Source organism: Telopea speciosissima, chromosome 1 (genome assembly GCF_018873765.1).
Source record: "Telopea speciosissima isolate NSW1024214 ecotype Mountain lineage chromosome 1, Tspe_v1, whole genome shotgun sequence".
In the NCBI taxonomy this organism is placed as follows: Eukaryota; Viridiplantae; Streptophyta; class Magnoliopsida; order Proteales; family Proteaceae; genus Telopea; species Telopea speciosissima.
Window position 1 is genome coordinate 84581063 of NC_057916.1, and position 16296 is coordinate 84597358.

The window sequence follows — 16296 nt, forward strand, 5'->3', positions numbered from 1 at the left end:
AAGTACAGAATTGTCATGTGCCTCCCAAGCCCCTGATAAGACTCATCAAATGGATTGCCCCCCCTGTTGGCTTTGTGAAATTCAATGTGGATGGCGCTAGTCACGGCAATCTGGGTAGCGCTGGCATCGGAGGGGTTTGTAGAGATCACAACTCAGTCTTCTTATGCAGCTTTGCTCAGGGAATTGGGTGGAATTATGCACTAGTTGCAAAGGCGCTGGCTACCCGTCGAGCTTTGGTAATTGCTGCCAGTATGGGCTTTGAAAAGTTGATCATTGAAAATGATAATTTGCTAGTTGTTAATCTGCTCAAGGACGCCAGGAAAGCACCCCCTTGGAGGATCGCTTCCATCATTGAAGATTGTCGAATCTACTCTCATGCGTTCGATCGCATCTTTTACCTTCATTCTCTTAGAAAAGCTAATTCGGTTGCTGATTGTTTAGCATCTTTTGGAACCAATGCTCAACAGGATTTTTCTTGGTTTTTCACCCCTCCGGATTGTATATCTTTGCCTTTATACTTTGATTGGTCTGGAACATTGTTCCAACGTTAATAAACTCTCTTTCTAAAAAAAAAGGGATAAGGGGTCTTTAGTTTTATCTCTTTTTTTTTTTTTTGTTAAAGTAATAATCATTCACCTTTCTTAGCGATAAGACATAGTTTTGCCATATAGGTAAAGTAAAGATCATTAACTTTTCTTAGTGATAAGCCATAGTTTTACCATATTGGTAAAGTATAGATCATTCACATCATTCATATTCTCTCTCTCTCTCTCTCTCTCTCTCTCTCTCTTAACGTTACAATTGTCTAGAAAGTGCGGATAAAAATACCCATTATTTTTTGGGTACTAAAGGTGCATCATTAAAAGTAGAGTAAAAGATTTACACAACGCAAGTTTAATTTCAAAATTACACAGGATCAAACCAAATTGTTATTATATTAAACCTTACCATTGGCCCTTGTAATTGGTAACTTGATTGGTCGGGCTACAGATCCCATAATACCTCGTCCTTGGTAGGAAGAGTAGCAGACAACACAGAAACTCCAAATGAATCCGGAATGGATCCAGCTTGGTGGGAAGTGGGAACCGAAAGTGATGATTCAGACTGGAACGTATGGAGGGTATGATGGTCAATTGGGTTCTGACGGAGAGACAGTGGGTGATGCATAAGTCCTCAACTTGAAGTGCGTGCTGCTACTACTATTCTTTCTATTGTATTATTATCATTAGGGAAAAAGGTCTCTGTCCGGGAGTGTGGCCTACGCCAGCACTCCCATGAGTCTATCTCTCTCCTCCCTATGTGAAAAGACACCTTTGCCCCCTTGTTTTAAGGAAGAGAGAGATAGACACAAGGAACTGATGGTGTAGGCCACACTTAGGGGTGTCAATAATGTTCGGCTGGCCTAAACCCGCCCTGAGTTTGGCCCAGACCCGACCCTGATCTGCCAGTCCGAAGGGCGGGTCAGGGTTGAGATTTTGGCTGACCCTGGCAGGGTCGGGTCGGGTAGGGGATAAGTCCCCGGGCCTAGCCCGGCCCGGCCCGGACCCGACCCTGAATCAGTTATAAGTATTTATATTGCTGAAAATACCAAAATGGCCATAAGAGTGATAACCCTAATCCCATATTACCTTTTCATTTTCACAATTTCACCCTTCATTCTTCTTCTTCATCCACAAGAAACTGAGAAAGCCGCCGCTCGACTACGACGACTAGCAGCCTTCTTCTTCCTCGGTTCCTCCTTTCTAGATTCGCTTCAAGGTATGTTCTAATGTTCATCACTTCATTTTTATTTGGGCCTTTCCCCATCCTCGCAACACCACTGCTAGCACTTCATATGGGGTGGCCTTTGTGTGTTTGCGTGGACTCAGATCTTAAAATGCATCTTTCTTGATCAGCTTCTGTGTTTAGTGTTTTTTAAATCTTTGAATGCATGTTCTTTGTGATCTATTATTAAATTTGGTTCTTCCATGAATCCATTAGAAAGAGTTTTATCCATTTCTTTGAGATATGTCTGGCATTTTGGGTTTTTTATTTGCATCTCCCAAATATTATTTTATTGATATCTAGAAGTGCTGCTTTGCAGTCAGAAGCTGCTATTGAACATGCTGGACAACCACTGCATACACTGCAATGAACAGATTGCCAATGGCGACGGTCATCCCTTGTCTTCCTACGATTTCGTCTATCTCCCCATTGATTTCAAGTAATTTTCTCCTTTGATTCTCTTTTTTGGGTTCCCCCCCTCTCAAAGGGTTATTAATTAATTTTGATTTGGGTTCTCTTGTTTAATTAGCAACAAGTGCAATGTGGGTTACGGGTTCGTGAACCTTACGTCTCCTCAAGCGGCATTGAGGCTCTACAGAGCCTTTCACATGCAGTCATGGGAGTTCTTCAACTCCAGGAAAATATGTCAAGTCACTTACGCCCGATTACAGGTATAGATTTTAACATTGTATCCTGGGTTGGGTTGGATTGGTTCTTGTCACTCGTCACTTAAACTCTTTTTGGGGGTTTAGGGTTTGAAGAAGTTGAAGGAGAACTTTAGGAACTCGCAGTTTGCCGGTGGTGTTTTCACCGCCTCGAGATGGGAAGCAGTTGACGGAACCTGTGACAATCGGCGGCCAGCCTAAGCATAAGCCCGAGAGAATCAAGGGGGTTAATTGGAGTGTAACTAATCGTGGTGATGATGAGATGGAGGATGAAGAGAACAATTATGGATTTTTATAGATGTTTGTGAATTATTTTTATTTAAATTTACAAGTCCGTCTCTCCCTCTCTCTCCTTTCCCTCTTATTCTTCTTCTTTAAAGAAATTTTTAGGTTGTTTTTAGATATATATCAGTCAGGGTCAAGGCAGGGTCAAAATAGGGTCAAGACAGGGTCAATCAGGGCCAACCCGACCCTGCCCGACCCTATCAGGGTCGGGTCGGGCCAGACTGGGCCAGGGGAAACCCTGGTAGGGTTGGGTCAGGGTTGAGGGTTTCTTGGCCCTGCCAGGGTTGGGTCATGGTCAGGGTTTAGGTTAAGACCTCTAGGGTCCGGGTCAGGGTTAGGGTTTAGGCAGGCCCGGCCCAACCCGACCCATTGACACCCCTAGCCACACTCCCGTGCAGAAAACTACTTCCTTTATTATTATTATCATTAAACGCCATTGTCTCTTTGTCGGTACCTTGACAATTCAAGCATATCATATGGTCTGGTTTGATTTCCATAATATGAATCGGTATATATATATATATATATATGAAAAAAAAAGAACACTAACCAGTTGTGTGGTTCCTATGTCTGGCGATCAAAGGCGGTTTTAGCTACTAGTGAAATTGAAAATTGCATTCAAACCAATGCCTCTGTATGCACTTTTATTGGTTACTCTGTAGCTACAGGGACTACATGACCGATTAGCGTGATACCTAATTATTTAAAATCAAGCTTGACCTTGGTGAGTTCTAGTCCACTTTTTAGTAGTCTGTCCAAATCAATGGTTGACCCAACGCTTTGAATTTGAATTGGATTTGACTGATGTGTGTGGAGTATGGACAAGAGTCTGAATTCTATACGTTTTAATGGTATTAATAGAGGTGTCAAATGTTAGCCCACACTAGAGGTGTCAACTGGTCCGGTTCTCTAGTGGTTCCGGTTCTAAAGTGTCAAGACCAGATCCGGATCAATAAGCTCATCGGTTCCAAATCTGAGATCCAAGACCATTAACTAATAGGTGGTCCGGTTCAGATTCCTAATCGGGTCCAAACATGCCCTTTTTGAGTAGCCAAATGTAAAGCATTTTTCCCATTGGAACGAGAAATCTCAAGCAAGCTAAAATCTTTCAAAAGCAATTCATTAACTACTGGTGTGTATCCTCTATGAGCAACAGATATGAGAGGGATAGAATACTAGAATTTGAGGGGCCAAGTGTCTTGCTTAGTCTTGGGTCATGGTCTAATAGCAACTGGACAACAACTGTGTAATAAAAGTCACTTTAAGTGTATGTTTAAATAGCAAGGATCATTTTTAACATTTTAAAATAGAAAAAATGGTGCATAACAAGTTCAAGTGTATGCATGTTATCCGGTTCCAATGGTTCCAAGGACCAAACCAGATGCGGACCAATAAGCTATTGGGTGGATCGGTTCCGGTTCCTAGCGGGACAGTTTCGGTCCGGTTACCGGTTCCGGTCCAAAATTGACAACCCTAGCCCACACAGATAGACCTGGTCAAAGTTGACCGGTTAAAGCCTAACATCCAACCGATTAGTTAGCAAACAAACCAATGCCAAATCTAATCCAATTATGAAAAAGATCGGTGCCGATGTTTGATTATAACTCGATTGGCATTGTTTTTTCTATTCAAGACAAGCATGGTTCTAATTATTGGTATCGTATTGGGGCGATACGTACCTATTTTGTATGTACTCGATCCCGATACTGTGCCGAAACCATATCGGTAACACAATACAGACAAGGGGTAAAATGGTTAGAAAATCTATTTTTAAAGGATTTAGGGGTAATTTTGTCTGATACGGTCGATCCATTCCAATACCGTAATGATATCATATCGGTTTTACAAGTAACCGATACCCGATCAGATATCGTGCACTAGAACCATGAGAACAAGGTTCGTAATCCTGGTATTGGAATCAGGATTGGTCAAGGCCGATAGATCTAATATCGATCTAGATCGTTCAAAAAATGACCAAAATCTAGGTTTTAATGGATTGATCAAAAATATTAATAAAATACAAAATTTTGGTACGGATCTGTAAAAAAAAAAAAAATTTAAAAAATCAAAATCCTAAAATATCGATTAACCCCCCCCCCTCCCAAAATTGACAAGTAGTGAATCGACCAATTCAACTGAGTTGACCAATCTAGGGAACAATCCAGGAATACCTTGCCAGATTGGTCTAATCTCAGGATCAGCCTCAGTTGATTCCGATCCAATCCGATCCGATTCGATTGATACCTATCTGATCCGACTGATATTGAATGATCAAATCCAATCACTTTGTTAAGCAAGGTTGACTGGAGACAACCCCAGTAGGGACATCAATAGAATTTTTATATTCTCAAATGTGGTGCATTGCACAGTAACACAGTGCACCTTTAAATATATCGGACGGTGTACCTCATTTGAGATGATGAAAACCCTTATTTCCTGCCCATTCATTTGATCAAGAACTATAAACCTTTCATGTCCCGATTGGGCAATCAACTTGTTCAAAAGCTGAATCATGAATCCTCCGATTATGAATCAATAACAACAAGTGTGTTACCTATCAAAAAAACACCAAGAAGTGTGTCCATATCCATGCACCCAGCCAGCCAGCTTGCTTACGAGGCCCGATTACCAAAATACGAAGGTCATTAAGGTGAATGGTTGTTGCGGTGACTGCAGTCTCGGAAAGCGCTCATTCTATTACTTCAACTTTTTTTTTTTTTTTTGGCCGCTACAGGTGGTAAACAGGCAATCACCGGCATCCATTTTATGGTAACTTTATAAAATTTGCCTGAACCAGTCATGAAATGAAATGGATATTCCCTCCACTATTTATACCTTTTCGAAATCTTTATTTTAAACAAAAATATTTCTGGTTGATCTTTCTCCCCGTTTCCTTGTTTCAAATATCCGGTGGGCGGAGAGGGAAAGAAGCAAATATGAAGCTTGAGGTCCTGAAAATTTGTACCTAGGTTTCCTTATCTGTGCTTTGCCGTGCGTATATTATTATTACGAATTACTGTAGAAGAAGAAAGATAAAATTTCGGAGATTTGATTTTTATATTTGTCATCCAAAAATCTGGATTCCCGATAAGACGTTTTATTCTAAATTTTTGCTCTCTCGAATTCTTACCTACTTGGCTGCTTTTGCATTCTTTATCTATTTTTTGCTGTAATTTTCCAACTGATGGAATGCTAACGAGGGAGGGCAAGACTGCAAGAGATATTCTCCAGTTCGGGTAAGTTTATGACCTCTGCACTTTGGTTTTTGATTCTTCTTCTTCTACTTCTTTAAGCTATAGGGTTTCTGTGGCTAATTTTGCGTTCCTTGATTGATCTTATGCTTTCGTAAAGGAGATTATTAAGCTCTGTACACTGGTAGATTTTTTATTTTATTTTTCACTTGCAGTTTCATTCTCGTTTCGAATTTTATGGAATTTCGATTGCATTTTCCATTTGTTTCAGTACATGTATGCTCAGCTATTGCGGATTGGGATTTGTTGTTTTTCTGGTGTTGGTTTCCCTTTACTACTTTGTGATTCCTTTGGCCTTAAAAATGTTGTTTCTTATTTGCTTTGTAGATTATATGTTTCTTTTATTTAGTTTCCAGCTTCTGATGTTTTTGCTAAATACTGGACGTTTGGATTGATTTGTCATCTTTCTATTATTTATTTGCTATTTTTTTGCTTAGTAGTATCATTGTCGGTTGATGGGTTTTTTTTGAGAGTTAAGAGTCGAGCAGATTTTGCATTTTATTTTATGTTACTCCAAATTGACTGCCTCATGTAAAATTCGATGCCATTGTTTTTGTCTCCAATGATTATTGCAGGGTTTCATAAAACCAGTCAATTGGAAGGTCACAGCATTCATTTGATTGAATGGTCCGTTTGCAGGCATGGAGGGAGCTGGTGAAGAGGTGACCGCAAATGATGCGGCAGAGGGTGAACGTTTCAAAAGGAAAGACGGCAATCAATCCTTCAAACAAGACAGCTGCAATATGTTGGAATCTTCGACCGTGTTCATACCTCCTGGTAGTGATTGGTCCGGGACCTCACTGCATGTGTATAGAGATACCTTATGTGTAAACTCTGTGGCTGTATCTGAACCTGCTTCTTCTAGCCCCTGTTTGACAAATGAAGCTGGGGTTATTGCTGAAGAGTTAACGGTGAAAAATTACAAGAATCCCATCCTAGCTATGGTGGGCAGCTCAAACAGTAGAGAAGGAATGCAGGGTAGGGACCAGCAGTGGCGACTTTTATATCAGCTGGGAGGTGGCTTTGGAAGTGAGAGTTTGCATGGCGACTTGGCTTCCAGAGACAAGGACCCACCAATCCCAAGTGTCGTCAAGGATGAGGTAAGGAGCATGTTTTCCCCTGAAATATGGGCTCAAAAGCCTTCACCCTGTAAGCAGTCTAATCAGGATCATGCCGAGATCTCCAAACAAGTTACCAAGACTAACAAAGAGACTACCTCAAGCAATGCATTACCTGGAGGTGTTCGGACTAAGGTTCTGTCTTCATCCGGCTTTTCTAATTTTTTTCTCAAGAATACATTGAAAGGGAAGGGAGTTCTATGTGGACATTCAGGAGCTCAAGATGGCACTGATGTTGCAGTCACTGGCAAGAACAATGGGAAGGCTACATGCATCACTGGGGCTGCTTCTGATGCATCTCTTGATGCAAGTGCAAAAATAGAATATCCTCCCTCTCAGACTGCAGCTGGGATTGGTCCCTATGTGATTCATGGTGGAATCAGTTTAAGGGAGTGGCTGAACCTTAGGAGCCGTCAAATAAATAAAGTTGAAACCATGCATATATTTAGGCAGATTGTGGAGCTGGTGGACCTGTCACATTCTCAAGGAATTGCTTTGCCAGACATACGTCTGTCTTGTTTCATGTTGTTGCCATCAGATCGGGTTAAATATATTGGTTCACTGGCCCAAAGATTGGAGTGTGCTATGGATCAAAATATTCCCTACTTAGACCATCATTTTAGTAGGAAAAGGACCTTTGAGCAGGGTATGCATGCTCAGAATAGTTTATGTACAAAACGTAAAAAGTTTAGTGAGCAGATGATGTCTGTTAGACAACAGCCTCAATTTCCAGCTAGATCTGGCTTTAAGTCTGAAACAGTAAAAGAGGGGAATATTAAGAATAAGGGTGTACAGGACTCTGGGTATGGTCTTAGTGATCGATACAAAAATACAGAATGCAACACTCTTAATAAGTATGAAGCCCCAGTTATATCTAATACCACTCGACAGCCAATGACCTCTGTACATGTTCAGTTGGAAGAGAAGTGGTACGCTAGTCCAGAGGAACTGAATGACAGGAGGTGCACCTTGTCGTCAAATATCTACAATCTGGGGGTTCTTCTATTTGAGGTATTAATGCAATCTCATTTGGCTCTTTCTATGCATTTAAATTTTTGTTAAATTTGTCTTCTCTTTGATTTTAGTCAGTTACTACTTTATTTTTTATATCATACATATGTAACTGAGACATGGTCTGAAATCTCGGAGTTAGACAGTGTGTTATGTTGGTGTTAAGAAAATAGATACATGCGATGACATAATAGACCTGATGCCGTTTACATTGCACAGTTACACCCTTATGAATTATAATATGTGGTTGTACAAGTGTTCATTGAATCTTTACATATTTGGCACATCACATATATGTGAAGCTGAAAACAGAAAATGTGAATGTCTCTTGATATTTGCTTCGAGTTCTGTTTGGGCCATGAGTCTACTACTTCACACTTCAGGAATTGGAAGGTTCTTTAATATATTGTGTTGTTGGTGAATGAATTCCTCCTGAAACTTGTTAAGTATGAAGGGTAATATCCATAATCCCTATCTTCTAGGGTACAATTCAGGATGAATCATGACCATATACATGGGATGACTTTATTTTTCGAGACTTATCTACGGAAATGTATGCGAGTGTCATTTATCAACATGGACATGGAATGTTTGGCATGGCAACCTCCAGAATCCAGAAAATGAGACAGGAAATGTGTTTGAACAAGTACATACTGGAAAGGGAAATGAGCCCTCTCTTTTTGGGACTTTTGGGCCATAGATTATGGAAGAGTACTCTTATGTGCTTTTCCTATTTGTATTAGGCATACTATGTTATAAAGATTGGAAAACAAGTCAATGTTAAGGAAATTTAACAGTAATACATCTTTGTTTATGGCCATTTTATAATAATGCTTGTAAAGCTAGTGAAAATGAAGCAATTAAAAGAAATTAGTGACAAAAAGTAGACACTGGGACAACATTGAAAAGCACAGCATAACATAATATGACATCTGTCTAGTATCGCTATGCGAGATATGCACAATTTTGTTCAATCTAGTGTCCAACTATGCATGTATGGACTTGTAAATTACCTACAACTACAAGTGTCCTACGAAAGTGCGAATCATAGGTTCCAGAAAACCCAACTGGCAATGGACAGTATCATGTACAGTAGCCGGCAAAACATCCTTCCTGTGCTTTTCCTCACCACTGAGCCTATGAACTCATAAATGAATAAAATAATTAATTAGTTATTTTATGTATTTATTTTGTTTCTCTTAGGATTTGTGTTGTAAGCTTAATCTTTGTGACTAATTTAGGCAGTATTTATCAGTTGCTTAGCTGCTTCGAATCATGGGAAGTTCATGCCATGGCAATGTCAGACCTACGCAATCGGATTCTCCCTTCGAGTTTTCTGTCAGAGAATCCCAAGGAAGCTGGTTTCTGTCTTTGGCTTCTTCATCCTGGATCTTATTCAAGGCCGACAACAAGGTCCTCATGTCCCACTTAAACCAAGTTCTCCACTGTATTGTGAATTTCAAAAAATATATGTATCTTTGATTCATTTATGGTAGCAAAGCATGACATGTCAGGTATGCATGCAGTTGTAGAATATTTTGGGAAGATGTATTATTGCAACTTTCCAGCAAATAACTGTTCCAAAAAATACAAGGTTATCACTGAATATAAAGAGAGTACTGAGAACTACTGACTATGTGGACTTATGCATGAGTACAATCAAGCAGCAACGAAGATTTCATTTTTCAGGTTTGACTCCATTATTAAGTAAGAAAAAAAAAAATCTAAGTTTTATCTCAGGTTAGACATCAACAACGGCCAAACTTTCATGTCCAACATTGTTATGTTTTAGAATATTAAGTTCTCTTTTCCCTAGGTATACCTGAATCCAAGGAAGAAAAGCATGCATCAAAGCCTTACATCTAATGATGCCACTTCCCTTTATATTTGCTATTTTATACTCACTACTTATTAGAAACCATAAATGAAAAGGTAAATTGCTAGTCATTCTACTGTTTTGGGAATAGGAAGATAATCTTTGTGCTTTCTGAATCACACTGCCCCCTTCAGCCATCCAAAGGTAGGCCAAGATTCACAGATTCACCCTGTTATTAAGCCATCTCCATTAATTCAGCTATTGAGTCCCAAGGGTGCAAATGGGCCTTCTTCTTTTTTTTTGGGAAACAAATGAATTTCTCTTTTTATTTTAATTGATTTTCATAGAACGTAACCTCCCATTATTCGCCACAACTTATCTGATGGAGATGAGATCCACCCATTTAACAGCTGTAATGACACCAAACCACCATTCCCTTAGAAACCTAAGGCATTAAGGACATCCACCCATCAAATGGTTGAGGTGAGACTGGCTCAGTGCTAGTTTTTGGGAAATATCATGCTTGAGTTGAGATATAACTATCTATTGTTGAGAGAGATATCGACCTTTTACCCTTGGAATCTAATTGTTGTGATGAGATCCGCACTCATTCATATCCCTCAATCTACCCATCCTCGCCATTGATTATATTACAGTTCCATATTATTATGGTCAATGTCAGCTCTGGCAATTTTTTCATTGTAATTGGTGTTCGAGTACCAATTTTTTTTATTTGTTCTATTGCTTACTAGATATTTGCATACTTGTCAAGTTTATCAGAGTAGTTGTCCTGTATGTCTTAGAGATTAGACAGCGACATCAATTTCCCTATGCACATGTTGGGTTTTTTTTTTGTCCTGGTAAATTTTTGAAATTTATTGTGTTGTGCCTAACAGGGAAATCTTGCAATCTGATTTGATACGTGAAACTCGGGACTTGTCACATGGAAGTGCTTTGGCATCATCTATTGAGGAAGATGATACTGAATCGGAGCTCTTACTGCATTTCCTCATATCTCTGAATGAACAAAAGCAGAAGCTGGCATCTAAGTTAGCTGAAGACGTTGGATGCTTAGAAGCAGATATATATGAGGTTGAAAAAAGGCACTTATCAAGAACAACAGGTGTTATTTCTCAAACATTCAAGGGGTCCTCCATTGCAAGAGAATCAGGGTTCCTTGAAGACCCTTTACGCTCAGATGCACTTTCTAGGTTATACTCCACATCTAAAAAGAATGAAGAAAGGTTGATGAAGAATATTAGCCAGCTTGAAAATGCTTATTTCTCTATGAGGTCTCAAGTCCAGCTTCCAGATACTGATGCTACTACACGCTCAGATAAAGATTTACTAAAGATTCGAGATAGATGCTTCTCTAGTCAACATGAAAATGAAGAGCAGAGCCTTAACCAAACTGATGATCGCCTTGGAGAATTTTTTGATGGTTTATGCAAGTATGCTCGATATAGTAAGTTTGAAGTTCGTGCGACATTAAGAAATGGAGATCTTCTCAACTCTGCAAATGTGATTTGCTCATTGAGTTTTGATCGGGATGAGGACTACTTTGCTGCTGCTGGGGTATCAAAGAAAATTAAGATTTTTGAGTTCTCGGCGCTCCTCAATGATGCTGTTGATATTCATTATCCAGTTATTGAGATGTCAAGCAAATCTAAGCTCAGCTGTGTTTGCTGGAACAGCTACATTAAAAATTATTTGGCATCAACTGATTATGAAGGTGTGGTTCAGGTGTGTATTTCTTTTGTACTAAAAAGTATTTCTTGTGGTAAACATACTATTTCGATATAAGCATATCACCCCACCGCCCCAAATTCATCCCACCCTTTTCATATACATGTTAGAGATGCTGAGTGTCATGACATGTTTTTATGGTTTCAACTTGGAGGCTTTTCCTTGTTGAAAATGAATTGGGTTTAATGGTGGGTCCGGCTAGTAACTATTACATCATTTGCATAGGTTGGCTTTGATATTGCAGATCAGCATTCTATATGTTCTGAACCAAGTGTGTATCTTAAATTGGAACAGTTTTGTAGACATAAAAAATAAATAATGAATAAAAAGAACAAGAATGCTGTTCATTGGCCACCCTTTTATACATTAAGTATGTGTTTGGGGGAGCTTTCCCAGCTCCTGCTTCTTGGATTCTAGAAGCCGGATTTTGGGAAAATAGGGTTTAAAAATAGCACACCTGATAAGTTTATTCCATTTGGAATCTTGCGCACCAGAAGCTGGAGATATAGCCCCTCCCCCGCATCTGGAGATTATAGCACTTATGGCACCGATGATTCCAAACTAAGTAATCTTAGTGGGAACACTCTTTTTAACCAACAAGCTGGATTCTGAGAATTGCAGAAGCACCAGATTCTCATCCAAGCAAATACTTTATTTGGAAATAGCTTCTCACACATAATCTGGGTGCAAGAAGCTCCCCCAGATATCTCCCAAGTACCTGGGTAGATGCTCCCGCCCCACCATCGAAGAATCCAAACTAAGTAACCTTATTGGGAACACTCTTTTTAACCAATAAGCTAGATTCTGAGAATCGCAGAAGCACCAGATTCCCATCCAAGCAAATACCTTATTTGGAAACAGCTTCTCTCACAAAATCTGGGTGCGAGAAGCTCTCCCAGATATCTCCTAAGTACCTAGGGGGAGAGAGACAGGGCTGTTGGTGTTTTGGTGCACTGTAAGATACTCTCATTTACCAAAAAAAAAAAGATACTCTCATTTCTAAATATTAAATAGAACTTCAGACTGTCAAATTTCAGTGGCTTAAATGAATCAACTGCTCAATCGGGTGATCTAATGACAAGTCAATGGTTCTTAGGCACTGGACAGTTATGACCTAGGGTTCTGTCTGTCTGTGTCAGCCGTAGTGGATGCCTATTTATGGGTGAGAACATGAGAAAAATCCACACTGAAATAGAAAAAGCTCAAGAGCTTTCGGAGAGCGGTCTAGAAGAGGATCTGTTTGGTTTAGGAATCACCATTTGTTCTACTTAACCAACCCAACCCCCCCACTGGCACTTAGGAAGATTGGGCGAGGGTCGCCTTTTGTTCCCAGGTCAACCTGTCGAACTTCATCATCTGTAGGTGGTACTGGTTTCAGCCTTTCAGGTTCTCTTGAGGGGCTCGAAGAGCTGGTCATCTTCCCAAGTCATGATTTCTTGCCCATCTTCTTCGACTGAAACCATATCTGCAGTTACTACCCGAAAATAATCTTCCTTGGGCTCTGGCAGGAACCCGTCAATCTCGTTCCAGTCTATTTTCTGGGTCTTCCTCTTCTAACCAGTGCGGGCAATTGTGTCCACAATGATTCTTTATCCTCCCTACTTCACCAAAGATGTTATATTCACTTAGGTCCTTTTCCCTCAAAATAGCTGCTGGGTATCTTGAACATTTAAAAAAAAAAAATGTGGGCAGGTAGACTAGATAAGGTGCTTCTAATGAGTATATATTTCTTTCATGATGAGAAGTATAATTTCGACAGTTAACTGATCTCTTGGCGAATTTCTTTGCCATGGATCCTCAAATTGGTACTGGCTATAAATATGTGTATATACATATTAACCGTATTGTCTTCTTTTCAAATAACTGCTGGTAAGTTGTTTACTCATTTGCCTTTAATGTGTCATAATTTTCATTGCAGTTATGGGATGCCAGCACTGGCCAAGGTTTTTCTCAATTTGTAGATCATGAAAAGAGAGCGTGGTCTGTTGATTTCTCTCAATTGGACCCCACAAAATTAGCCAGTGGAAGTGACGACTGTTCTGTGAAAATATGGAGCATAAATGAGGCATGCTTTCCTCCTCTTTCATCATATTTTTTTTAATTGTCTTTACAAGTAAGAAAGTTTGTACTCGAAAACCAGTGTTGCAATGTGTGTGAGATTTCATTTCTGTTTTTTATGGGAAGAAGGTGAGACACATGGAAATTCAGCTCAATGAAGCTTTATCTGATCTACAAAAGCACATGGAAACTCTAGAAAGGATAAAAGGGAAAACTGTTAATTAGAAAAGCTTAGTTCTGGAGAAGAAATTTAAGAATCTTTGAATACAAGAAAACACATGGATTAACTAATTTTGAATATGAAAGGGGAATTTGAAAAGTTAATTATTTTGGATAGGAAAGATGTTCAAGAATCTTAGAGGATTTGAAGGCAATATGGGTGGACTAGTTTTAAGATATTCAGAACTATATTTTTTTTGGGCTTTGAATAGCAAGAATTCAAGCATCATGATTGCTTCCTTTGTAGTCCCAACTCTTTCTTGTTTTTTATTAGTTGCGGCTAATTGTATGTCCTTTTGTATTGCTGAGCAGTATTGGGATGAAGGGACAGAGTAAAAATTTTAGATACATGTAAATTTGTAAAACTTTTATTTCTGGAAATATACATGTTGGCCTTTTTAAGTTCAGAAATGCTCATGTTCAGATAGGATGAGCTGAGAATAAGCCATCCTCCTGCCTGTAGCTACATTTAAATTTAGGCCTGTCTGTTATTACAATTCACTGGATCCCTTAAGGAATTCCTTGAGTCAGATTTGACTGGATTGGATGATCCAATCCCATTCACCTTTTTCATTCCATTAGACACAGATATTCAGGCTTAACCTCTGGTATGCCAAAGATTTGAGGGTAATATTTGTCACAAAGGATTTGTCTAGACTCTAGTTTTGTGGAGGCCCATCGATGGTGGCTCTAAACTTGTATAGGCATGATGTCTCTCAACCAGTACCCTTTTGTTTCTTTTAAACTCTGGTTATGACTCAACTTTACTGTGCTTTCCGTATTCAATTTTTCATTATGAAAATTATAAGAGGTATACTGAATGCAAAATCTTTTTCCAGAGAAATTGTATCGACACAATCAAGACGGTTGCCAATGTCTGCTGTGTTCAGTTCTCTGTTCATTCCACCCATTTGCTGGCCTTTGGTTCCGCTGATTACAAGACCTACTGCTATGACCTTCGGAATACACGAATTCCTTGGTGTACATTGGCTGGGCATGGGAAGGCTGTTAGCTATGTGAAGTTCTTAGATCCAGAAACCCTTGTTTCTTCATCCACCGACAATACCCTAAAACTTTGGGATCTCAAAAAGACAAGTTCTAGTGGATTTTCCACAACTGCTTGCAGCTTGACTTTTAATGGTCATACTAATGAGAAGGTTAGTTTCTCTATTGTAGATATTAGTTGCATTTGATTGTTCTTTAAAAGTTCTGACTTACCCATTGACCCTTTTTTTTTTTCTGTTGCTTCCTTAGAATTTTGTGGGCTTAACAGCTTCTGATGGATATATAGCTTGTGGTTCAGAATCAAACGAGGTATATTTAGTTTCAATCTCAAAATTAAGTGCAATGTTTGGTATTTAAATTTGAAGAGGACATATTCTGGCCGTAGTTTTAGGGCCATCAGTGGTGCAATACTAAAAACTTGAGCTGCCATCATGAATACGTGGGTTCAAGTTGAGGGTGGAAACTTAATGCAAAAATATATATATATATATATATATATACATATATATTTTATATATTTATATACATATGTGAAGGTTGTGACTGACTCCAGTCCACCCCTCACAGGAACCTGCAAAAGCAAGATTTGCACTGGGCAACAACATTTTTGGTTGCAGTTTTGAACTGATAATATGGAATCAATGCTTTATGGTCATATCCAGGTCAAATAACTGTATAGTTGGATTGTTTTGGCTGTCTTACTTTTGAAAGATGGTTGAGACCCCCCCCCCCCCTGCCATAAGTCTCAGTTTTGAGTGACTGTAAGCCAGGAAGTTGCTTGATTGGATGATCCAGACATTGAATTTATAAGATTTGTTTTTTTGGTGGGAATCAGTCAGATATTAGAGGACCTAACTCAGGTTATCTTGTTTATCCTTTAGGTTTATGCTTACCATAGATCTTTGCCCATGCCCGTCACTTCTCACAAGTTTGGCTCCATTGATCCTATTACTGGGAAAGAGACTGGTGATGACAATGGACAGTTCGTTTCCAGTGTGTGTTGGAGAGGAAAGTCAAATATGGTTGTAGCTGCCAACTCCAGTGGAAGTATAAAACTGTTGCAGATGGTGTGAGAATGGGTTAACTGTCGATGTTCAACAGCGGTAAGATGGATTCTGAATTTGAAGATGCACAGCTTTGTGGTCCCAATTCCCAAAGATTCATTTGAATTCTTGAATCGGTGAAAGTATGAGAGGTCTAGTGATTGTAAAATGAAAACACAATCAGAAGAGAAACTGAGCCATCAAACTCGCATATAGTTCAGTTGCACTGGGATTTGTATTTCACTCTTTACCCTAAAAGCAAGGAGCTGAGCTCCCAGAAGGCCCTTGGACGGGGTTGAATAGTTCAACCAATTA

General features: G+C 39.4%; 1 protein-coding gene across 1 annotated transcript; it reads left to right on the forward strand.

Annotated features, from left to right (window-relative positions):
• Positions 1-5881: 5881 nt before the first annotated feature.
• Positions 5882-16077, forward strand: LOC122669764 (protein SPA1-RELATED 2-like). Its single transcript, XM_043866648.1, has 8 exons — positions 5882-5950; positions 6541-8094; positions 9350-9507; positions 10807-11653; positions 13575-13721; positions 14773-15090; positions 15188-15247; positions 15820-16077. Exons 2-8 carry the CDS (start codon positions 6607-6609, stop codon positions 16009-16011), a joined length of 3210 nt encoding a protein of 1069 aa, XP_043722583.1. The 5' UTR covers positions 5882-5950; positions 6541-6606; the 3' UTR covers positions 16012-16077.
• The last annotated feature ends 219 nt before the right edge of the window (positions 16078-16296 follow it).